The sequence below is a fragment of the Natrix helvetica genome (assembly GCF_964273705.1).
Source record: "Natrix helvetica genome assembly, chromosome: Z".
In the NCBI taxonomy this organism is placed as follows: domain Eukaryota; kingdom Metazoa; phylum Chordata; class Lepidosauria; order Squamata; family Natricidae; genus Natrix; species Natrix helvetica.
In genome coordinates, this window is record NC_138554.1 from 50,241,907 (window position 1) to 50,267,464 (window position 25,558).

Below are 25,558 nucleotides of genomic sequence, written 5' to 3' on the forward strand. Positions count from 1 at the left end.
CTTATGTATTTTTTATTTTTGCTTTTGCAATTAAATTATAATTCAGTATAAATAAATGGGATTCACAATTGAATTTGAAGCAACTATATTATGATTATTGATAAATTCCATTGCTAATATCATAGGTTATGGGGAAAAAAGGAAAATAGCAAAGGTTCCACCCTACTTACTTTCTTGAAGAAACATTTTTCCACCTTGCTAACTTTGTAATCAAGGTGGAGGAGTGTTTGGCACCTCCAAATTATAGGTAGGATTGTGCTATTGATTTGATTAAATACACATCAAGAACTGTCACACTATACCTACCTCGTCACCCCCAAATTGACCTTTGTACCAATCATTGTAGCCAGATACCTTTACCTGGAGCTAGTATATTTCTAGCCATAGGTTTACTATAAATTTCATCATTTAAAGATTTCTATTTCAGAACATAAAAATAAGTAGATATCAGATTAGAATAGAACTTTTTAAAATAATGGCCTACTGTTTAGGTAAGGGAATGACTTTTACAAAATTTCAAAACTTTTTGAATAGAAATAGGGCCAGTTTGGTGTAGTGGTTAAGGCACAAAACTAGAAACAAGGCAAGTGTGAATTCTAGGCATAAGAGCCAGCCGGCTTCCGCAATTCACCTCACAGTGTTGTCGTTGAGAAAATAGAGAGAGAAAGGCGTACTAAATATGTTCGCTGCCCTGAGCTATTTATAAAAATAATAAAGGCAGGAAAAACCTTGGCTCTTCTGCAGGGTATTTGGAGTGTGTGATCTAATGAGTACTCCTGGTTTTAACTCTGCTTTATCTTAATTCTAATTGCACTTCCCCTTTTTTACCGTTAACTTTATTTTATTTTATTTTAATTTTTCTTTATGTTATATTGCTGATAGTATATGTTTTAAACTATTTTTGACTAAATTAATTTTTGAATACATTAAATTATATTATTATTTGTAGTTAACTATTATCTATTATTTGAATGGGCAGAATATAAATGCTGCAAATCTAGCCATTCCCTTTATTGAGTACTAGACCATTACGCTAAAAAGTTTTCTAATTAGACATCTATTTATCGGTGATATGACTACCATGGATCAAACATTAGAAACAGTACTAAAAATGGTGTTACCTTTGGCTGAATTGGATAGGTCTGGGAAAAGTAAGCAACGGTGCCCTTCATTGCAGTCCTCATCTGCTAGAATGCACAAAAATGGGGAGGTAATATGAACTATAGTCCAAAATGTCTGATTGGTGCTATATTACCTACTCTTATTTTAACTATTCATTGTTACAATGTTTAATAGCACTGTATGTTCCATGCTATGGGATTAAGTAGGATCAGTCTAAAGCATTCTTTTTTTTCTTTTTTGTATCTTCCTGTGCCTCCCAATCTCTTTCATTTTCATTACAGGTGAGAAGCCAGACCCTGACCAAACGTTCAAGTTAACTTCTATACAGAACTTCAGCAGCTGTTTGCCTAACACATGCACAACAGTGGTGTCTAATCACAACATAATTCACAGACAGCCAGAAACCGTTCTTATGGAAACACCACAGGACACACTTGTATGTTTATACCAGTCATACTTAATCACCCCCATCTTTATAGTTCATACTATTCATATTCTTTAGAAAAATGTGTATTGTCTTTAAAAAATGGTTTTCTATTTCAGGAATTAAACAGACTCAACCTGGAGTCCTCCAACTCTAAATATTCCTCCAACACAGATTCCTCCATTTCTTACATTGACTCGGCTGTAATTTCACCAGATGCTGTATCTCTTGGATCAGGAACTGCCTTTTTAACAAAACAGGCTCAGAACAAACCAAAAACTGGCAGGAGTCTTCTAGGTGGACCAGCTGCCCTGAGCCCTTTAACACCAAGGTAAAAAATTTGAAAGTTGTTTCTCCATTTTCTTTTAGGAAGCATTGCTAGAAGAATTAACAGTAGAGACTTGGTAGGGAGGGGATCTGTATGCTAATTAATATAGACTGGCATATGCTTTTATAGAGAACTTACTTTATGAGATGCATAAATGCATGTACAAGTATATCGGGGAGGCACCTTATTATTTTATCATATGCAATGTATACTTCAGCTGCTTTCTAAATATTGTAATTTGAAGTCAGTTATTTATTATTGTTGTTCTCCTTCTGCATATGACAAACAGATCATTGTCTGAAAATAACCTTTATAAATGTGTTTAATGATTTGTTAATGTGGGCTCCAGTACACAAAAATAAATGACCCAATAGTTGTGCGACCCAATTCAAATTTTCCCAGGTATATACACCTCCTCCAAGTATTCACTTGAATTTGCCTATTAATTGAAACCTAATTTTTGGAAATATTTTTAAAATTATAGCATATTCTAAGCCTTCAAATTTGTTTTCAGAACCAGAGCTGAATTGAACACTTAGCCCATTCCTGATTCCCCCAAGCTTTCTTCATTTCAGCAACCTAATTTAGGTGGGAAAATATTTTTGTTGTTGCTGTGATTAAATGTGGAAATCAGAAACTCTTGCTGACAAGCTTCATAATCACCCAGAAACTACTTGCAGATTTCGATTTTGCTTTTCCCCACAGCGAAATTACTTGATATGATTATTTTGAAGATAAATGACAATAAATTAGCTATTTATCTGAATTCTATTCAGAGCTGGAATAATTTTTATTTTTTTATATTTCATTTATTTAAAATGAGTAGGTTACATCTTTTTCATTTTTTTCTTCTATTCAATCTTCCGTTCAATCTGTTCAACTTTTTGGAGCCTGCCTGGACTAGTACCTGCAGTTTTCTTGGCAAGATTTTTCAGAAGTGTTTGTCATTGCCTCCTTCCCAGGCTGAAAGAAAGTGACTAACTTAAATTCACCCAGATGGCTTTTTGTCTAAGGCAGGACTAGAACTCATAGTCTCCTGACTTCTAGCCTAATGCCTTGACCACTATACTACACCAGACTGGCTCTCATCATTTTAATTAGAATGGTTGTTTTCCTACAAAATATTGTATAGCCTTAAATGATTAATCCGAAAGTGAAAAATGACAAATCCCCTTTTGATAACAAACAAAAAATTGTGCTAATTCCTATAATTGAACATAGTATCATCTTAATGTTATATTTTTAATGCATATATATATATAGCTGGAACTTCGTAAATTCTTATTCTTAAAAGAAAGGTAGTTCACGGTGCATGTACAAGCCTTAGGATGCTTTTTTTTGTTTTCAAAAATGCTCTTTTCCTGCTCTGTCTTTCTTTAGGAACATATGTATATATATATATATATTGAAATGCTCTTGTCTCTTTCCTCAGTTTTGGAATATTGCCATTGGAAACTCCTAGCCCCGGAGATGGAACTTATTTACAAAACTGCACAAATTCTTCTTCCGTAATTGATGTGCCACCTCAAGGAGCCCCTTCCAAGAAGGTATCTTGTCTCAATGGATGTGCATCTAAGGTTGCTGAAGGAAATGTAAAATTATGGCTAATAGTTCCTTACAAGAAAAAAAATGTCAAAGCCACTTTGTGACATTTAGTTTCTATGTATTTCCCCTCTATTATTTCCTAGTAAACATAATATTAGGGAAAAATATGCAGACACCTTATAAAGATAATCTGGAAATATTTTAATATACATTTTTCCAAGATGTAGAAACTGGAATTTTATTTTTAAATTACATTAAGATGCTTATCTTCACAAATCGTAGAATCTTTTGTAAACTTCCATGTTTACACTGCTTTTTTTAAATGCTAGCTCATAAAAGGAATTCATAGCAAGTATTCAAAATCTGATAGAGAAAACTATTTAATGGCAGAATTAATGTAAAACCATTTTTTTGTCTTTTATCGTTAATTAATTTTTCCTGCTCTATAAAATGGATGCTTCTACTTTATGTATAGATCAGTGAAGTTAATAACAAATTGAAATCAGCTTCACTATGGTTTCACAATTGTAAAGATGGCTTTTATAAATTCAAGCTCATCGGCAAGTAACATTTTTCTAATAAAATAGATTAATTGATTATTCTGTTTTAGAAGCTTATAATCCATCATACAGTTATTTCCTCAGGAGTTTTACTGAAATTGACAGTATGTAGGATTGTATCGGCTTGCCCAGTTCTTGTGAGTGTACTGCAGAATTCAATTATCTGTCATTGGTCTGCCATAGTTGTGGGTCTATGAAGAAAAGAACATTTCTAACAGTGCGATGTTTGTCAAAGCTAATGGATTATTTTATGGTGTTAACCATGCAATAAAATGCATATCACTTTCTACTTAACATTCTTCTCTCTAGGTAATATAATGAACTAATAAAATAAATATATTTAGCAGATTTACCCTATCTCTGCCAGTGAAAGTCATGTCATAGTCTGCAATTGCTTTAAATATAATGCATAATTAACATTATGATACATTTTTGTATAGACTGTTACCAGAATAAATCAAGCTGGAACAAAGTCGGTCTTCTCACAAAGTGGTAATAGTCGAGAAGTAACACCAATCCTTGTTGCCCAGACCCAAAGTTCAGGTGCACAGACGAGGTACGCAATGTTTTACCAACCTGGTGTATAATTTTTCTTCCTATTCCCAGATATATGTTTTCCTTCCTAGGCTGCATCTGCTGTTGTCATGTTTCCTGTATTTCTGGTTAAGAAACACAGTTGAAACCCTAACCACATAAATTATGTTAAGAAATTTGATTTCTCTCTCCAGTACAACTCCTCAGGTATTGAGCCCAACTATTGCTGCTCCCCCTAATGTGCTGCCTCGAAGAAGTTCACGTTTGTTCTCCAGTGATAGTTCTACAGCCAAGGTAAATTGGAATTCTGCAAAGTATGTACATACGTACGTATATACATGCATACGTACTTACTCACTTACTTTATTTGTTTGTTTGCTTATTTATTTATTTATTTATTTGCTATCTATCTTGCCTCAAGGTAACATTGGGTGGCTTATAATTGTAAAAAATAAAGCCTATATATACTTAAAATATAAAATCCAGAAGACCATGTCCCATTTAAAAGAGGGTGGTAGCAAGATGTAGGGTGGTGGGATCTGTTGTTAATTGATCAACCATTTCCATTGTGATACTCTCATCCCCGATTGGTGCTCCAACTTAATTGGCAGAGCTAGGTCCTTAGGCTTTTCCAGAAGGTTAGGAAGTCAGTGCCCTATCATTGATTAATATTTTTTAGGAAATTCAGAACCTAAATAGGCAGCAGCAGAAATATTTAATGGGGCTACAGATACAATTAAAACAGGACTGTCGCTTTCATATTGATATCAATTTTTTCTGAGCAGAATTGATTTCATAAATTTCTCAATCTCAGCAACTTAGGTGTGTGGGTTGAACTGGAATTCCCTGACGGGGGAATTCTGAAAGTTGAAGTCCAGATATGTTAAAGCAACATTGCCTTAAGCCAGGCATGTCAAACTGGTGGTCCGTGGGCCGGATGCATCGTGTGCAGGCCACACCTACCCCAGCTCCACGAATGGGGAAAACAACACCTATGCCTTAGGCTGTGAAAACATATATCACAACAAATTAATTTAACTCCTTGTTTTCATTGTAAAACAAACCATTATTTTTACTCTATTACAATGGAGCATAGTGGCTCATGTGATTAGGGCGCTGGATTGGCAAGCAGCAAGCCTGCATATGAGACCCGGGTGCTGCCATGGGAGAGGAGGAGCTCCCGTCTTTTGCTCCAGTTCCTGCCAAGGGACATGAAAGGAGCCTCTAATTGGGCATACCCCTGGCAAAGATGATGTCACCAGTAATCCTTTCAATCTGAAAGTGCCTCAGTACTTTCAACACGAGGGCAATGCAACTCCATTACAAATGTTTAATTTGATAGTGTTACAGATTATCGTTCACTTCAGATGTAGAGAAGTATTCTAAATAAAATTGTACATGTTTTAGATATATTTCAATTGAAGACATTGAAGAATATCATCCTTTCAAAGCATCTTTCATATGGAAATCACTGGTAAAAATACCAAAATTCATTAAACCAATAATGAAGTCTAGTAAAGCTATAATTGCAAACATTCTGAAGAAACTTTATTCAGTAACATTTCATCCTCTGCTTTCAAGCCATCCACCTATCTCACATCAGTATAATCACTCAGTCCATACTAAATTATATTCTTGATGTACTGTAGAACAGCTCCAGTTCAGTTTTCTTGAGTGGAATTGAGAGTCTATAATATTAAAAACTGTATGAAAAGATATCATGGGCATCTTTTATTCTATAAGCTTAAGTAATGCTATTATAGAAAGTGGGTAATATGTGTTTTGGTGTTTCATCCCATTATATATGTTGTATGAAATCACATAATTAGTTCAAAGCCATAAAATTTCATCAAAAATCACATAGCCTTGGGAAAATTAATCAGGAAAAAGCCAAAATGAGTGCAGTTAATAGGATTATGTAGTACATATTTCAGTACCATACTACATGAAATTAAATGAAACCATATTAAATTGGGCTGAGGTTCCCCATCCAAACCAAAATGAAGTTCCTCTAAATTTCTACCATGAATTGCTTTTCAAATTTCTGTTTTGAATGGTATACTTTGCTATTTGGCTGCTAGGAAAGATTCTTTAAAATGTTTTTTCTTTTTTCATAGGAAAATAGTAAAAAGTTAAAAATGAAGTTTCCAACAAAAATTGCAAACCGAAAGACAAAATGTAAAACCAGTAAAGGAGGGATCACACAGCCAAACATAAATGACAGTTTGGAAATCACCAAACTTGATTCGTCCATTATTTCAGAAGGAAAGATTACCTCAGTAACGCCACAAATCCAGGCATTTACATTACAGAAAGCTGCAGCAGGTGTGTAGAATATTTCTGAGAATTCCTTCAGAGTAGTAAACGTAAAGAGTAGTAGTAAAAGACAGTGATAGTGTAAAATTCAAAAGCAAGAAAAACATAGAAAATACCTGTTGGAATCGAGTTAAAATGAACAGTGCCTCTAAAATTCTTATTCTTTCTAATTAAGTTGCCATGATGTTCACAATCTTAATTTCTTTCTTAATTGAAAGAAAATTCAACAGTAGTGGGTAATAATCATGAATTTTTACAGATACATGGAGTGATCCAGAGGATATTTGTGTATGAAGTTATATCTCAAAGTGGATTTGGACCAGATCTCTTTAGTTCTATTCAGCACCTTATTCACTGGAAGAACACAGTTATGCTCTGTTAACTCAAACTGTTGGCATTTCATCTAGGTTTCTTGAGAGTATGTGCCACATTTATCACCAGTGGCAGTTTTAAGCAAGTATATCTCTTTGTTCTCCCGTGTATTTATTGCATTTTTTTCCTAGAAGGTTTGATGAGCCTTCTTCGTGATATGGGGAAAGGATATTTAGCCTTGTGTTCCTACAATTGTAAAGAAGCCATTCATATACTGAGTCATTTGCCTTCTCATCACTACAACACAGGCTGGGTGCTATGCCATATTGGAAGAGCTTACTTTGAACTTGCAGAATATATGCAGGTAAAGAGGCCATAACATAATTTTGGGGGATACTACGTTCTGTATTTGCAGTGAATTGTACAAAAATTGACCCCAAAACATAAACTGAAAATAGTTCAAATTTCCTTTGCTCTATTACTCTATTATTTTGGGAGTATAAGAAGCATCGGAGTATAAGACACACCAAGGTTTTAAAGAGGCAATTTTTTTTAAAAAAAGTAGATAGGTAGATAGAGGGATAGAGAGGGGGAGAAAGAAAGAGAGAGAAATACAGTAGGTAGGTAGGGAGAGAGAGAGAGTAGGTAGGTAGGTAGATAAAGGGATAGAGAGAGATAGAGAAGTACAGTAGATAGGTGGAGGGGGGGGAGAGTAGGTAGGTAGGTAGATGTTTCCAGGTGTATTTATCCATGTGCTGGAGAAGGAAATCACTGACCATCTGCAGCACCTAAGACTTTGTTTCTGCTGGTATAGCACTTGATCAATCTAATTCTCATCAATCAGTTAAAGAGCTTTCCAAAAGGGGGAAAAAGTTTTTCACTCTGCAAACCTCCCCAAAACGGCCCGTTTTTTTAAAGGCATGAATAGCCTTGGGGGGGCTTGCAGAGTGCTCCTGGGTGGGTGGGGGGCAGAAATGATAAAAAAGCCCGTTTTTCATCAAAAAATTGCAAGCAAAGCCTTATGGAGGCTTAGATTGCTGCTGGGGCTGGGGGGCAAAAACGGCCCATTGTTTGCTCATTTCTGCCCTCCCCAGCCCCCAGGAGCTCTCTGAAAGCCTTCACAAGGCTCTGCAAGGTGATTTTTATGAAGGGGCGGGGCTTCAGGAGGCAAAAAATACTGTATTCGGTGTATAAGATGCACCCAGATTTTCAACCTCTTTTTTGAGGAAAAAAGGTGTGTCTTATACTCCGAAAAATACAGTACCTTTTAGCAATTCTAATGAGAAGTTTTAAGCGTGAAAGAACTCTTAGTATATTGAACCCCATCAGTGTGATGTTTGTGTGCGTGTATACACACATGCATATACACATACAAACGTATATATATCTGATGGGGGTCAATATACTAAGATTTCTTTCATACACTGCCGTTCTTATCAATGCTATTCAGAACAGGCTAGACAGTTGGCCAGCTAGTTATTACTGATGGGCCACCAATTTCAGTATCCTACAAGTTTTAAAGCATTTACCAAAATATCATGCTGTGGCATTGCAAAATAAAAATAAAAAACTAAATGGCTGTTTATAAGTGCTATTGTGTTTTATTTCATTTCCTACCATGCCCTGCTTTCAGAGTACCTTATGAATTCCTTTTAGATACTCTCTAAATTGGTCAATTAATACAGAAACAATTTCTGGCTATGTGGTTCTATGTAAAGGGGGATGGATGGATATTGTCTCATTTTATTAAATACAATTTGCTGAGAATGAATCACACTTCTCTTAAGATGAAACATTTAATTTATTAAGCAAATTATACCCTTGTATCTGAACCAACTGTTTCATTTAAAGCTATATAACTAAATGTACTCATGTTATGTCAAAAACGATCGTGTTGATTAAATAGTATTTGTTCATTACTGTCATAGGCTGAGAGAATATTCTCTGAAGTAAGAAGGATTGAAAACTACAGAGTAGAAGGCATGGAAATCTATTCAACCACATTGTGGCATCTGCAGAAAGATGTAGCTCTTTCAGTTCTTTCAAAAGACTTGACTGAGATGGATAAAAATTCACCAGAGGTATCATTTCTGGCTATTTTGAGGCAGGCATTTTTTTTTTACTACAGTTTAGCCTCTGATTCTTTCGTTCAATTTTAAATGAACAAATTTGAGGTTGAAATTACTGTATTTTACTTTGCAAACTCTCATGTGACTGAGCACTTAAATGGTAACTATTAATTAATAGTTTATTAATATTTTCTTCTTCCTCTTATTATACCACTTAAAAGTAGAAAGAGGGAGTAATCATAGTTTTGTTATATCTTCTACTTTTTCATTCTTCTAGGCATGGTGTGCTGCAGGAAATTGCTTCAGTTTGCAAAGGGAACATGACATTGCTATCAAGTTTTTCCAGAGAGCTATTCAAGTTGATCCAAATTATGCTTATGCCTATACTCTCCTGGGACATGAATTTGTGCTGACAGAGGAACTTGAGAGAGCATTATCCTGCTTTAGGAATGCAATCCGAATGAATCCAAGGCACTACAATGCTTGGTGAGAAATATATTTGATTAATAAAAATGATGAAGGTTGGGAATATATTTACTAACAATCTCATTTCCCTCCCTGATATAACTTAGTTCTGGAGTAAAAAAAAATACTTTTCTCTCTAATTTTCTATTGATAATTTCAGTCCAGTTCTCATAGATACACAGGTGTATTATACTCGTCTATTATTATAATGTGTAATTCTACAGTTAGAATTATGGTCTAAGGCTGATGGAAACCTAATAATTCAAGTCGTAACAAAGGAACTAAGAATAACTAAGATAATGCTTAAGGATATAGGCATTCCAAGCAAACTGGAGTTTGTTTTGTAAAATTAGGGTGTTCAGTTTTGATAAATTCTAAATTTCCAAATACTGAGGAAGTCCTTTGGATATTATTCTAATGGCTTCAATCATGATTGGTATACAGAGGATTTCCTTTTCTATAAGCATTCAAATACAATCTGCAATTGTCTTAATATATTTTTTCCCAAGTTTTTAATTTAATTTTACAATATATCCATATCAATGTAACGACAGTGTGACACCTGGATGTCATATATTTTAGTACAAATAAAAATAGTGCTATTAATAATATTTGTTACATTCCTCAAACTTATGTAGTTCTAGTGTTAATACACATATTTGTATTAAATTATAGACTTTCATTATTTAATTATTCAATGTTTCAATAGGTTGTTTCAATAGGTTATTCCAATGCCAATCACAATATTGTTTAAACATACACAATAATACCATCGTTCAATTTCTAATCCTCCCTCTTATTATTACTTCTGTCTTATTGTATAAAAATGTGTATACTAATATTGCCCCCCCCTCTTATTTCTATCCATATTCTATCTTTTAATCATGCCACCATTATATTTAAAAACATCCTTTCTATCCGTCATCTCCTGCCCTCTCTAAAGCTTTAATTGTTCGCTTTTTTTAACTTGCCTCCCATATTCCTCTCTTGGGTCTTTATCCCTATCTACATATACATTTTAGTACAAATAAAAATAATGATATTAATCATATTTGTTACATTCCTCAGGCTTATGTAGTTCTAGTGTTTACACATACTGTATTTGTACTAAATTATAAACTTTTATTATTTAATTGCTCAATCTTCAATACGTTATTCCGATTCCAATCACATTGTTTAATCATACATAATAATACCATCATTCAATTTCTAATCTTCCCTCTTATTATTACTTTTATCTTATTGTTTAAAATGTGTATACTAATATTCTCCCGTCTCTTATTTCTACCCCTATTCTAACTTTTAATGATGTCAATTATTTTTAAGAACAAATCCTTTCTATCCGTTATCTCTTGCCCGTTTTAAACCTTTAATTGTTTGTTTTTTAACTTGCCTCCCATATTCCTCTCTTGGATCTTTACCCCCATCTGCATCTACGTCCTGACTATTCATCTTAAACATTTCTCCCATCTCTGCCCTTTTCCATTGTCTAGCTTCCAAAATATCTGTCCCTGCCCCTGTCTCCCTTTCAAAAATATCTTTCTGCATCTCTGGTTCCCTTTTTAAATCTCTTAAAATGTTTTCCCCTTGTTATTTGATCAGTCATTGTTGTTTTTGTTATTGTCCCCTTTTTGTCATCTTGTTTTATTTGCTGGTTAATCTGTTCTGCTTTTCATCTGCTCTTTCAATTGACTCTTCCTGGACATCTTGATCACTCATTGCCCTTTGTATAATATTTCCCAGTTTTTAATACAATACAATAGCAGAGTTGGAAGGGACCTTGGAGGTCTTCTAGTCCAATCCCCTGCCTAGGCAGGAGACCCTATACCATTTCAGACAAATGGCTATCCAACATTTTCTTAAAGACTTCCAGTGTTGGGGTATTCACAACCTCTGGAGGCAAGCTGTTCCACTGATTAATTGTTCTAACTGTCAGGAAATTTCTCCTCAGTTCTAAGTTGCTTCTCTCCTTGATTAGTTTCCACCCATTGCTTCTTGTTCTGGCCTCAGATGCTTTGGAGAGTAGTTTAACTCCCTCTTCTTTGTGGCAACCCCTGAGATATTGGAACACTGCTATCATGTCTTCCCTAGTCCTTCTTTTTATTAAACTAAACATACCCAGTTCCTGCAACCGTTCCTCATATGTTTTATCCTCCAGTCCCCTAATCATCTTTGTTGTTCTTCTCTGCACTCTTTCTAGAGTCTCCACATCTTTTTTACATCGTGGCGACCAAAACTGAATGCAGTATTCCAAGTGTGGCCTAACCAAAGCATTACAAAGTGGTATTAACACTTCATGTGATCTTAATTCTATCCCTCTGTTGATACAGCCTAGAACTGTGTTGGCTTTTTTGGCAGCTGCAGCACACTGCTGGCTCATATTTAAGTGGTTGTCCACTAGGATTCCAAGATCCCTCTCACAGTTACTACTGTTGAACAAGGTACCTACCACCTATATTGTACCTGTGCATTTTGTTTTTCTTGCCTAAATGTAGAATTTTACTTTTTTCACCATTGAATTTCATTTTGTTAGATAGTGCCCAATGTTCAAGTTTGTCAAGATCCTTCTGTATCTTAAGCCTATCTTCTGGAGTGTTGGCTATTCCTGCCATCTTGGTCTCATTTGCAAATGTGATGAGTTTCCCATTTATCCCCTCATCCAGATCATTGATGAAGATGTTGAAGAGTACTGGGCCTAAAACAGAGCCTTGGGGTACTCCACTGCATACTTCCCTCCATGTAGATGCAGTTCCATTGAGAACTACACGTTGAGTGTGGTTGGTCAGCCAGTTACGAATCCATCTGGTGGTGATGCTGTCTAACCCACATTCTTCTACTTTGTCAAGTAGTAGGTTATGGTCTACTTTATCAAATGCCTTGCTGAAGTCCAAGTAAATTATATCAACGGCATTACTCTGATCCACTAATTTTGTCACTTTGTCGAAGAATGCAATAAGATTAGTCTGGCATGATCTGTTTTTGACAAATCCATGTTGGCGTTTGGCTATATTTTCATCCATGCCATGCATTCTTAATCTTGTGGTTTCTTATCAGAACGTCTTTGATGCTTTGAAACATCGATGCTATTTCTTCCAAAATTCCACTCATTTCCTCCTGATTGAACATCTCGTCTTGTTTTAATAAGTCCTTTTGTCCAGTAATCCAAAAACCATATATTCAAGTCTAAAGTCACTCCCCCAAAAGAATTCAATGTTCAAAATTTTTGAATTCCATAGTTAATCAATCTTTTCCTTTAGATAATCCCAAAAGCTTTCCAGAACCTCCTTAAATCCCCTTTATGCATTCAATCTTGTAACATAGCATTCAAGGGGTTCTTTAATGAAAAACCTTCCTTATTCTCTTATTTAAATCTCCAATAGTCACATCGTAGGTGCATAAAACATATCCTTGTCAGAATTTTCCAGGATTTAAGAATATGTTATACTTTCCTTTCCTCAGCAAATGGCAGTAAGTTTAGATTTCAATGTTAACCAGTTATAGTCAAATAATAAGTCAAAATATAGAAACAAAGTTAGTTTTTTAGGTAAATAGTTCCAGTATTTTTAAAATGCCTTTGCAGAACAGCGCCTGCTCAGTTTAAAAGTCCAATTTTGTGTATTTTTAACAGGTTTTTTTGCTTTTCTCCCCTTAATTCTTTTCTTTCGATTTCTGAAGTTTTTCTCAAAGTGCTTAGTCGCTGCTTTAACAAATAGTTGTGAGCCTTTCTTTTCCTGGACTGTTTCCTTTTGGGGTTAGATTTTAAATAAGAAAGAATCCTCTCACCCAGTTCCAGACACTGTTCACTAACTCCACTGCAGCACCAGTCTTAGGTGTTCCTCGGTTGCCCCAGCTTCATGGCAGCCATCTTTAGGCTGCCTCTTATCCTCATTGTGGCTGAGAGGGAAAAAAACTCGGGGTCCATTAGGAAAATTGCGACTCTCCATGGTCTCACAGGTGCCTCTCTTTGCTTCGACAACCCTACAGGGCGGCTTTGGCTCCTTTCGAAGCTCATCAACGGTGAGAACTTGATACGGGAGCGTAGAGATCTGCTCCTCATATCCGATCTCACTGCAACGTCAACCGGAAGTTGTCTTAGTATCTTGGTTTTTTTCCAATTGCTTTTCCTCAATCTAGCATCACCTAGTATAGCAATATCAATGAAGCAGATTATTTTCAAAAATTGCTATATTAAGCATGTCATGAACAAGGTTTCTATATGTTTACATTTTAAAGTCCCATTGAATCTTAACCCACTCAATCGAAAACCTCGATTTGATGTTGTTCAGTCTTTGCTACTGAAATCCAAATCTCTGCCAAAGTTTCCAATGAATAATTTTGGCAACTCGGTTGTGATAATGTTTGCTGTAGCCAGTGATGAAATGGTTGATTGTTCATCCTTTTTTCTAAAAGGTAATATTTGCTGCTGTTTGTTACATGCTCAATTGTTTGCTTTCATGCAATTACCGTATTTTTCGGAGTATAAGACGCACCTTTTTCCTCAAAAAAGAGGCTGAAAATCTGGATGCGTCTTATACACCGAATACAGCATTTTTTGCCTCCTGAAGCCCCGCCCCCTTCATAAAAATCACCTTGCAGAGCCTTGTGAAGGCTTTCAGAGAGCTCCTGGGGGCTGGGGAGGGCAGAAATGAGCAAACAATGGGCTGTTTCCCCCCCCCCCAAACCCCCAGCAGCACTCTATAAGCCTCCATAAGGCAATGCATGCAATTTTTTTTGACAAAAAACGGGCCCGTTTTCATGAAAAATAGGCCGGTTTGGGAGGTTTGCAGAGTGCAAAACCTTTTTTTTTCCTTTTGGAAAGCTCTTTAACTGATTGATGAGAATTACATTGATCAAGTGCTGTGCCAGCAGAAGAACCTACCTAACTACTGTATTTCTTTCTATCTCTATTTTTCTCTCTCTATCCCTCTACCTACCTACCTACACACACTCTCTCCCTACCTATGTACTGTATTTCTCTGTCTCTCTTTCCCTTTATCTACCTACCTAGCTGCCTACCTATTCTCTCTCTCTCCCTACCTACTGTATTTCTCTCTCTCTCTCTCTCTCTCTCTGTCTATCTATCTATCTGTACTGCTTCCTACATACATACATACATACATACATACATACATACATACATACATACATACACACTCTCTCCTTACCTACCTACTGTATTTCTCTCTCTCTCTCTCTCTCTCTCTTTCTCTCTCTCTCTCCTTTACCTAACTAACTACTCTCTCTCTCCCTACCTATCTACTGTATTTCTCTCCCTCTATTTCTCTCTCTCTATCCCTCTACCTACTACACACTCACTCACTCTCTATTTCTCTCTCTCTCTCTATCCCTTTATTTACCTACTTACCTAACTATTCTCTCTCTCTCTCCCTACCTACCTACTGCATTTCTCTCTCTTTCTCTCCCTCTCTATCCCTCTATCTACTTATCTACCTTTTTAACAAAAATTGCCTCTTCAAAATCTTGGTGTGTCTTATACTCCGGTGCGTTTTATACTCCGAATAATACAGTAGTTGGCAAAGTTTGTTCTTGAATTGCTAAAATAAAGCCTTCAGTTTCTTTCTTTAACACTCCTGATCTTAACTGGTCCCATGTGTGATTTTTACCAGTTTCCTCTTCTATATCCTTCAAGTATTGACTGTGCATTGGCTTGAATCAGCTTTAAATGGTTTCTTGTCAATACGCAGTCTACATCTTTGTTTTCAAGAGTTGTCCTTGATTGATTTCTTTCAGGAATTTCCTTGGCCTTTCTTTATGTAGTCCTTCAAGCTATATTTTTCATTCTCCAGTTTGTTTCACCAATGAAAGTCTTCTATCCCATTGGTTCTTGGCCAATACAGCTAATTTATATCATTTTTGGGATATGAAGCATGGCACATTGTTGCCAGTTTTCTTCTTTCTAATCCAAATTACCAAATTTAATCTAGATCCAATCAATTATTCCCACTGTATATTGAATAACAGGGACTTTAATTATTTTTAAGATATTTCCACCATTTAGTTTTGATTTGAAAATTTTGCAAACTCATTTCTTATATTTGGTAGAAGTACTTTCTGTGACTTAATTCTCTGCAGTGAATCAAAATTGTCCAAATATCCAAATATTTTACCCTTCTTTTGGTGCTATTGTCTTTATCAAATTTTCAAATCATTTACAACAATTTTATTTGTCTTTGTGGCTAAGGTTGCACACTTATCAATGCCCAAATGCACCCCAGTATCTTTGTGGAATTCTTTTACACTTTTTAGCATGGAATCTAATTTTTCCAAATAATTTTAAATAATTCATATAAAGTAAGTACAAAAATTTGATTCCTTTTATAGCCAACTCATATCTAAAATTTGTTTTGTTCAATATTATTGTCAATGGGATCATTGATAATACAAAGAGGAAAAATTGTAATAAGTCATTTGAAAAAAATTAACGTAATTTCAGCTGCTCCTAAATTTTCCCCATTAGCTTCAGCATTGTTTGTCAAAAGTTTATTGAAGCATTCATAGATTGATAAAAGCATCTATTGATTCCAAAAATTTAGAGATATTTCTCAATCTGGCTTTGTAGAACAGAATCAAATGCTTTTTTATAATATATGCACACTGTAGACAAAGTTGTTGGTTCTTCTTCTTCCTCTTCCTCCTCTTTCTCTTCTATTCATTTTCAGATATTATAAATTAGATTTGCAGTTATGCCTATAAATGGCTTGGAGGCTATTGGCATCAGGTTATACATCTGTATTTTTTTAGGCTCGGTTTCCTTCTGAATTAGGAGGAGCTTCCAGGTGTTAACCATTCTACATTTTGGTGCTCCCAAAATTTTGTTTATCTGCTCTATCAAGTATAGATTTGATATAACTTTAGCCAAAACTCATGGAGTTCATCTGGTTCAGGAGCACTCCAGGTTTTTTTTACCTTTGTTGATTGCTTTTTTTCAATTTCCTACCCAATTACCTATCCAATTAACTTGTCTTCCATGGTGAGTTACATTTTATTCATTTCACATTCAACTTATTTGATCCATGTTGCATCCCTACTATGATGCCTGTTGCTTTCCCACATAATTGTCAAGTATGTAGCTTTGAATATGTTTCCTCAAAAATAAATAGACAAGTATAATGTCTTTGACTCATTTGTTTAACTGGGTCTGTTAATCTAATTTTAGAACTTTTGATTAGAACAAATCAAATTTTAGATTATATTTATGCAGAAATGTTGAAAATCCAAAAGAATTCACAAACCTAAGTACTTTTATACATTAGATCAACTGGCCTTATAAACTAGTGTCTTTCTTCATTGCAGCCTTTAGTTCAGGAGTGTCAAACTCACAGCATCATGGCGGCGTCATGTGACGTATTGGGGCTTTTTCCCCCTTCGCTAAAATAGCATGCACATGGCCAGTATGTGACCAGCCCACAGGCCAGGAGTTTAACAGTTCTGCTTTAGTTGTTTGCTTTATGTATATAAATTGATTGGAAATGAAATTGCTTAAGAAACCCTTTTCTAGATTTCAAGTCCTCTCAGTTTGGCTGGGATAGGTAGACCAAGTTGACAATTATACCAAATTGACACAGTTGATGGATTCCCTTGCTTCTTTCTTGCTTTTCCTTCTCTATGCAAAACTTTAAGTATTGATAGAAACCAATAATGTAATGACTCTTTGAGGGTGAAATATGGCAGAACTCATGTCAATTTCACCAATATAAAGGATCAGTGTTTCACTTTTTTCTACTGAACCTATTAAACATGCAAATAAATTGTCAGTACTGTATTTCACTATTCTACTATTGAACTGAGATCTCTATAGAGGTTCTCACTCATCCACCTCATTGTTTAATACCAATAGCACACTTATATACCGCTTCAAAGTGCTTTTACAGCCCTCTCTAAGCGGTTTACAGAATCAGAATATTGCCCCCAACAATCTGGGTCCTCATTTTACCCACCTCGGAAGGATGGAAGGATGAATCAACCTTGAGCTGGTGAGATTTCAACTGCCAAATTGCAGCTAGCATTTTCTTGATATTTTTAAGACATTTCACTTCTTGTTGATTGGACTGAACAAGGGACATACTGAATTCAGTAAAAACAATTAAAAATACAGTCAGTCATGACAGGTGGCCCAGCACTAAATGATCATCAGAGAATGGAGGCGTGGGAGAGGGACTGCTGGAAGGAGGGGGTTGCCAACCAATATACAGTATACATCAGATAATTGAAATAATAATATTCCACAATATGGAATAAAGCACAGCAGGCAAACGGCTTACCTATTTGCATCAGATAAGGAAAAACATTCTTGATGCAGAGAAAAAACACTGGTAGAGTTCCTTCTCCCTAAAGCCTAGAGGTAAACAGAGGATGGCATCATCTACTAAAGTGTTAGGTGACCCTTCCTCATATTGGGATCAGCACTTACAATACAATATAATATCAGAGTTGGAAGGGACCTTGGAGGTCTTCTAGTCCAAGAAGCTTAATCAAGCTTCTTCAAAAATATTGCTTGAAATATCTCTACATCTATATTACATCTCTGGAGGTGATGCCACTTGAAGTATCTGCAGATTCACAAGCTGATAAATTGTTTCAGATTCTAAGGAGCATTCTTACCTCCACTACTCCATCTCAGAGTTTGTTGAGACTGAGTGCCGTCAGTAAGAATTAGGGGTGATAGGTAAATAACATTGCAGTTGCATTTTAGTATCTTTTAATGTAGAGGCAATAATTTCTTAATTATGTAGGAATAGGTACATTTCATATATCTTGGACATTTTGACACCCTGATAATATCAAGAAAAGTCTGCACTGCAGCCTTGTTAAACATTTAATAAGGGTTTAATTCATAAAGAGAGAAGTAGTATATTAATATGCTTCTGCTATTATAGCTTTTTACAGTAAAAAATAAAATAAAGTTTCTATAGAGCTATCAATCCTTTTGAATACAATTTTATTAAGTTTCATAATAAAATAAAAATACATAAAAGCAAGTTAGAAAACTAAGAGAAAAGTGCAAAGAAAGAGAAAAAGTGGGAACTTCAGATTTTTTTTCAGTGCAGTAAAACATATACACACACAAAAAGGTTACCCTCAATCTTTTGCTTTACATTTCACATTTCAGGTCATTTCTATAATAACAAAATATTTCTAAACATCAAAACCTAACATCAAATTTTCATTTTTTTTCAGTTTCAAGCAAGAAGTCCAGAAGCAGTTTCCAAGTGGAAACAAAATTAGATAAATTCTAATAAATTCTAAATTCTTCTCTTTAATTAAAAGAGTTTTGCCATATTCATTAATTCCATCACCATTACCATTCACTCCTCCATTGTAGGAATTAATATGTCTTTTCATTTTTATGCATATAAGATTCTTGTTACTGTCAACATAAAAATTCCCTTTTTCATTATAAGGCATGCTGTCCCTCCTGATTTTCTTTTATTTTTCTAATTTAAAAAAAAGTTTGGTGTTACATGTGTTGTACTATAATATTGCTTGTGACAGTATTATTGTATAAACAGGAAAAAAGTAACTTGAGATGAGGAGAAAAAGTTTCCTGAAGGCTAGAAAATTATAGGTCTCTGTGATACTTGTATTTTTCACTTGATGTATTGGTTCTATGAATGTATTAGTAGTGTTTTTAATATATCTTTTGTGTATCACTACTATCCACATAGAGTTCAGATTGCATTCTTGTTTTGTATTTAAAATTTTGCCTTGACAATTTATCTTTCATTAAATTGATGTTTTTAACCATATCTATCATAGTAGACATTTTGTGAAATAAGTCGTTAACATAAGTCAATTTGTCTTCTAAATGTTAACATAAGTCAATTTGTCTAGAAATCTGAGTTTTTCTCTTTGATCTTTAGTAGTAATATTATATACATTAGGTTTTTTTTGATGTTGTTTGTTTTTGTTTTCAATGCTAGGTATGGATTGGGGATGATTTACTACAAGCAAGAGAAATTCAGCCTTGCAGAAATGCATTTCCAAAAAGCACTTCAAATTAATCCTCAGAGTTCTGTCTTGTTGTGCCACATTGGAGTTGTAAGTAAATCATATCTAATACAGGTTTCATGTATATTATGAACATTGACGTGTGTGTGTGTGTGTGTGTGTGTGTATTGACATTCCTTTTTTTTCAGGTTCAGCATGCTCTGAAGAAATCTGAGAAAGCTTTGGATACACTGAACAAAGCCATTAACATTGATCCCAAAAACCCCCTCTGCAAATTCCACAGAGCCTCAGTATTATTTGCCAATGAGAAGTACAAAGTGAGTAATGACTTTGAAGGAAACTATACTTAAGGTTTTTTGGAAAGCAACTATTTTTTCCTTTGGAAAAGCTGAATACTAGCCATATACATTTAAGCCAATTGTAAAATGCATACAGAACGATCATAAATATATTTCACATAGTTTAATAAGATTTATTCCACAGAATATTCTTTGCAGCCTTAGAATTTGAGGACCGTAAGAACACTTTTTCTCTGCTGGTGATTAAAAATGTGTTTCACTGCTCCAGGAGAGCTACTTGCTCTGTCAAAAGGAATGTTGTTTGATATCATGCTGATTTATGATTAAACATTATTCCTAATTTGAGAAAGAGAATACTACTATAATGATCCTAAATAAAAATAGTTTCATAGGAATCATTTTAAATCCCTGCAATCAAAATATAAGATGAATTTTTAAAAAATTATATTAGGGTTTTAGTCAGCTGACCAAGTATCTGAAACTTTTCCAGCAGTTCATTAATTCTATCTTAATTATAATCATGATGACTTTCTGTTTGTTGCCACTTCATTTTTTGAATATTTTTACAACTTCTTCTAGATTTACCTAAATGATAGAGAAATGGAATATATCTTCTATTCAAGAATTTCCTGAATTCCTTGATCCATTATTATATCTCAAATTTGGGAGTGAACAGTAAACTAAACTCTTGGTTTTCTAGGTCCATTGTAACCAAATTGTACACTTAGCAAGTAGAATTGGAATGAGCAACTCCATCACTAAGCACTGCAGTTCTTAAGCAGAAAATCACATTACTATGGTGGGCTTACAATCTCATTTTCTCATTGGTCATTAAGTGAATCATTAGTCATTAAGTGAAACATCACATGACTGTCCCTTATTATTTTAATTCCACAATCCCTATTAACTTTAGATACCACAAACCAATTGCAAAGCAGCTAAATGGCAATCATACAATTGTGGGATGTGATGATGGTTGTAAATGTGCGAAGTGAAGCACCTAAATGGCAGTCACATGACTACAGACACTGTAATGGTCATAAACATGTGGATTGTCTTAACTCTTTTTTACACCATTGTAACTTCACTGAACAAGGCAGTCAGTAAGCGAAGTCTACATGTGTACCACAACAAATATCTTTGTCAAGCAATAACAAAGCATCAGACATTGATATTAAAATTGACATTATTGTATTGAATAGACCCGTGATGGTGAACCTATGGCGCGCACTGGCCAGCTGATTTCGACCTTCATTTTCGGGCGTTTTTTGCCCTCCAAAAGGTTCAGGAGGCTTCCTTGAAACCTCCAGAGGGCGAAAAAAGGCCCAACACACAAATCAGAAGTCGGAAAACGGGCTGTTTCTGGCCTCTGGAAGCCTCCGGGGGGAGAGGCTGTTATCACCCTCCCCAGGCTCCAAGAAAGCCATGCGTGGGGCAGTGGGGGGTGGTGGTCACGTGCGCATGCGCAGGGACACGGCTCAGGGGGGCACTAAGTTATGGGGTTGCAATAGCACATGTGCTTGTGCTTTCGGTACCCGAGGGGGAAAAAGGTTCGCCATCACTAGAATAGATCTTTTCATTGATGCATATATTTAAATTATATTACTGCAGTCCCTTGAAAAAGCTACTCAGTTTTTTTTCTTCCTTTCAGTATGCTTTGCAAGAACTTGAAGAACTGAAGCAAATTGTTCCCAAAGAGTCTCTTGTTTACTTTTTGATAGGAAAGGTAAAAACAATTTTGAGTATTATTTTCTGAATGATTGTTGTAAAAGCATAAAAGATTAATGTTGATAATAATGTTATGCAATGTTCACCAAATGTACCGTACTGTGTTTCAGCAGTACTGCCAACTGTGGTGAGCATTAGTTCACCTCCTCACTTTGAAATCACCTCTCGGTCCCATGTACAGTTGTGGAGAAAGTATGGGAATGGTTCAACATTTACGCTGCCTATCTGGTTGTGCAGGCTGATTATGTAGGCTTGCTATGGCATTGCTTTACAAAACAAAAGAGTAGGAGGTGAAGTTTGTTTGGAAAATTGACACCATTGATTTTTCAGTTGAGACCACATAATGGGCAATTTTTGAGACAGCCTGATTCTTTCAAGTTGGAAAGACTTTTAAAAACAAACCTTTGTGTTTTAAATTGAACCCAAAGATAGACTAGAACATAGTAATGTTGTTCAAGGATCTATAGTGAACTATGAAAATAATCTTGAAGAAGAGGAGAAATAATCACAGTTTTTTATCATAAGACAAGTCAAGGGACATTGAAACATTTATCAATAGGATGAATCTCAGCCCAGGCAGGAATGGAATTTGAGAAAGTATCTCAATTTGGACATTCACTAATTCTCTTTAGGATAAAGACAGGAAGGAGAAAGGCATATTCAGATTTGCAAGATTCTGTTACTATAACCCTGTGATAAAAATAGTTTTAACATTCATGATTTTGGTGTTCCCGTCTGGTCTACTTCAGTGAGATATTCTCCCTACTTCAACCTACCTAGCAATGCAGAACTCTATTTTCAAATTAAATGTGAATTATGATTAATATTTAAAGATAATCTAATATGTAATGTGTACTGAGTTCTTCCTTATTTTAGTGGGTTGGTGGGGAGTATAACGTCATCCAGAATTGATAGTTGCTAGGTACCAGTGTATAATATTAGCATTTTTCACTAGATATAGCAATTTCTCCATTTTTGGCATGTTTGATTTTTTAAAATATTGTTATTGTTTATAATCTTTGAGGGGACTAAGTGCCATGTAGGGGTATGAGAAATATTCTGTAAGTAAAAACTGCCTACAAAGAGCACTATCAGATATAAAATATATGAAGTAAAAATTCATACCCAGTGAAATATACCCTTTTTTTTGGTTAGGTTTATAAAAAGTTGGGGCAGACCCATCTTGCACTGATGAACTTTTCCTGGGCAATGGACTTGGATCCAAAAGGCGCCAATAATCAGATCAAAGAGGCCATTGACAAGCGGTACCTACCCGATGATGAAGAGCCTGTAACACAAGAAGAACAGATCAGTGAATGCTGTCCATATGAGTCAGGTTGTTTTTTTATATTGGCTGTTTTATTTGTTCTTCTCTTGAGGTAAAAAGAGATATCTTCTAGTTGGATAATTTGAAAATACTGTCATAGCAACAGTCCTGAAGTTTACCACTGCTACTATTTTATATAGTGTAGACCCTAGTTTTGTGCAGCTTTCTTATGGTCACTCTATCTCATGACTGGAAATAATTGAAAATGCTTCCTTATTTTTTTCTAAATCTGAAAAGAAGTTTTGAACATTAAGCGTCCCCATCCTATCAATAGCAGGCAAATTTATTTAAATATCATAACATCCTTTTTCTTGTTATTCTCTTTGCCTCTCTTAATTAAAACAATTGTAAAGTAAATACTCATTTAAGCAAGCGATAAAAATTACAGTTCCTTGAATAAAGCTGAATTCTTGCTGATTTCATGGATGTATCCATGAGGTCATCTTGGGAATGTTACAGAAATGGTTTCCATTGGAATGAATATTTTTTTAACTTTCCAGTCTAGCCTACAGCCCTGGTATTTTCTGTGGTCTTCTCTTCACTAGGATCAGCTTTGTTTAGCTTTTTGAGATCAGCCACGTTTGGTTGATTGGGTACAGCTATGTAGCTGGGCATGCAAATTATAACACTTCGGACTAGTAAAGCAATCTGATCATTGCTTAATAAGAACCTAACAAATAAGAGCAGCACCAGAGCTGTCTGAAGTATCAATCTCCTAAAAGGAACTCCTAGCTTAAGTTTTTGTATAAGGCTTTACTAAATAATATACACTATTCAAGCACAATACCACCAAGCTTGGAAAAGTTAGAATCACTAGTGCTTATCCTTTAAAAATTGGCATCTTTAAAAATTTAGGGGATGATTATTTAAGATGGGGATATGTAACTTATATCAGTCTGATAGCTGCACAAGATTTTGTGTGGTCTGTTGAGGGCATTTTAAAAGTGGACTTGAAGAGGATTCACTTGGAAAGAGGGTTGAAGAGTTTAAAAGCATGAGATGAGTACCCTAAGGTTTGCAAATATTAAAATACATTTTTGCTGTTTAAACGCTTGACTTTAAAAGTGGAAAATAAAAATAGTTTTCAATGCTTGGCTTTACCCACTTAAGAGGGATTCTGGTGGTACAAAACAGACGATGGTAGATTATATGTGACTACCAGGCTGTATTTTTTTCACTTCATGTAAGAGGTATAGGGAAAAAAAACTAAAGTTGCTGGGCTTTCTTCCCCTGGCACATCAAAGGGATTAGAAAACCAGCTATGAATCCAGAAATACTAATTAAAATTTGGCTTCTCTGATGTGATATAATATAATGTCCAGAGTCTTGGTTTAGGGAAAGAAAAGCTTAGAGTAATTCCAATATAAATCTAATGCTACTTTCTAAATGTGCTGCTGTGAAGTTATATGGGGAAGGAGGTGAAAGAAGGAAAGAATAAAACTGTAATAAGTTAACTATCTAGGTAGCCTTAAGTAAGCTATTAGTTCCCCCACCACAAGGTTCACCTTGTGGGGATTATGAATCTAACCAGTTTTACAGGTTGATTGTGTAGTTTATAACAAAAATAATTTATGGTGAAAATCATTTATAATTCCTGTGCTGCCTAAATGCTAAATGCCTGGTCTAATTACTACATATATCAAAACTATTTGAAAAACTGCTTTATAGAATTGAACCTGAAGCTCTCTGTGTAGACTGAATTCAAATAGGACCAGCTCACTCAAACAAAATTAATTCAGGTTCTAATATTTTGCACATAAGTTTGGGAATTGCGTAGTATTTGAGATTTGAAAGGAAAGGGTACATTCTCCTGTGCGCTGCTTGGAGAGTCCAAGCATGGGTTAACACAGCCTAACTGCCCTAGGACTAACTGAGTTTTTTCCTTGACCACGCCTCCTTTGCCTCTGGCAGGTCAGTTTTAAAAACTCAGTCCGCACGATAGGACTATAACAGGGGAGCTCCTCAGTTTAGGCTTTTTGCTTGGACTCCCCACATCAGTGCAAGGAAAAATTCTTGACCATTTAACAATTTGGAATCAGCTACAGCAATTAATGACAACAGCTTCAGGAGGTCTGCAGTTTCCCCTTCCTCTGCTGCATGTAAGCTAAGTGGGGGAGGTTTGAAGCTTGTCCGGCTCCAGCCGGCGAGCGGAATCGCTGCTGGGACAAACCAGCTGTTTGGCGCTGGCGAATCGCTCTGTAAAGCCGCGAAAGCCTTTTCGGACGTTTCGGTGTCCTAACGGCTTCCAAACTCTGCCCAGCAACAGCGGTGGCCATTTTAAGCCTTTCGCGCCCTTTTCTCCACTACGGGGAGGGTTGCCTTGGTTACTGGAGTTGCGCGTGCAGCGGTGGCCATTTTAGAGCACCAAATTGCCTCACGATTCAAACGGCAGCAGTTACAAGCCTTACAGTCAGACCTCAACAGCAGCAGCAACAGCAGCAAGTCTAAGTAACTGAGAGGCCTTGTCCGGGGCTCCGGCAAGGCTGCGTGATTCGGAAACAACTTATTCGAACCCCAAGGCAGGGATTTCACCAGCTGGCTTCCTTTGCCTATTAAAACA

The 25,558-nt window shown here is 35.6% G+C and overlaps 1 protein-coding gene across 2 annotated transcripts in view; it reads left to right on the forward strand.

Moving 5' to 3' along the window:
* The window catches only part of CDC27 (cell division cycle 27), a 44,020-nt gene that overhangs the window by 14,892 nt on the left and 3,570 nt on the right, over positions 1 to 25,558 (forward strand). The window contains exons 6-18 of one of the 2 annotated variants that reach the window (XM_081969749.1): positions 1,404 to 1,558; positions 1,666 to 1,877; positions 3,307 to 3,421; positions 4,420 to 4,535; positions 4,708 to 4,807; positions 6,631 to 6,838; positions 7,333 to 7,505; positions 9,070 to 9,222; positions 9,488 to 9,696; positions 19,617 to 19,734; positions 19,833 to 19,961; positions 21,595 to 21,669; positions 22,827 to 23,007. In XM_081969749.1, the coding sequence (XP_081825875.1) occupies positions 1,404 to 1,558; positions 1,666 to 1,877; positions 3,307 to 3,421; positions 4,420 to 4,535; positions 4,708 to 4,807; positions 6,631 to 6,838; positions 7,333 to 7,505; positions 9,070 to 9,222; positions 9,488 to 9,696; positions 19,617 to 19,734; positions 19,833 to 19,961; positions 21,595 to 21,669; positions 22,827 to 23,007 (1,944 nt within the window). The remainder of the gene's footprint in view (positions 1 to 1,403; positions 1,559 to 1,665; positions 1,878 to 3,306; positions 3,422 to 4,419; positions 4,536 to 4,707; positions 4,808 to 6,630; positions 6,839 to 7,332; positions 7,506 to 9,069; positions 9,223 to 9,487; positions 9,697 to 19,616; positions 19,735 to 19,832; positions 19,962 to 21,594; positions 21,670 to 22,826; positions 23,008 to 25,558) is intronic. The other variant, XM_081969750.1, reaches the window with a different exon arrangement.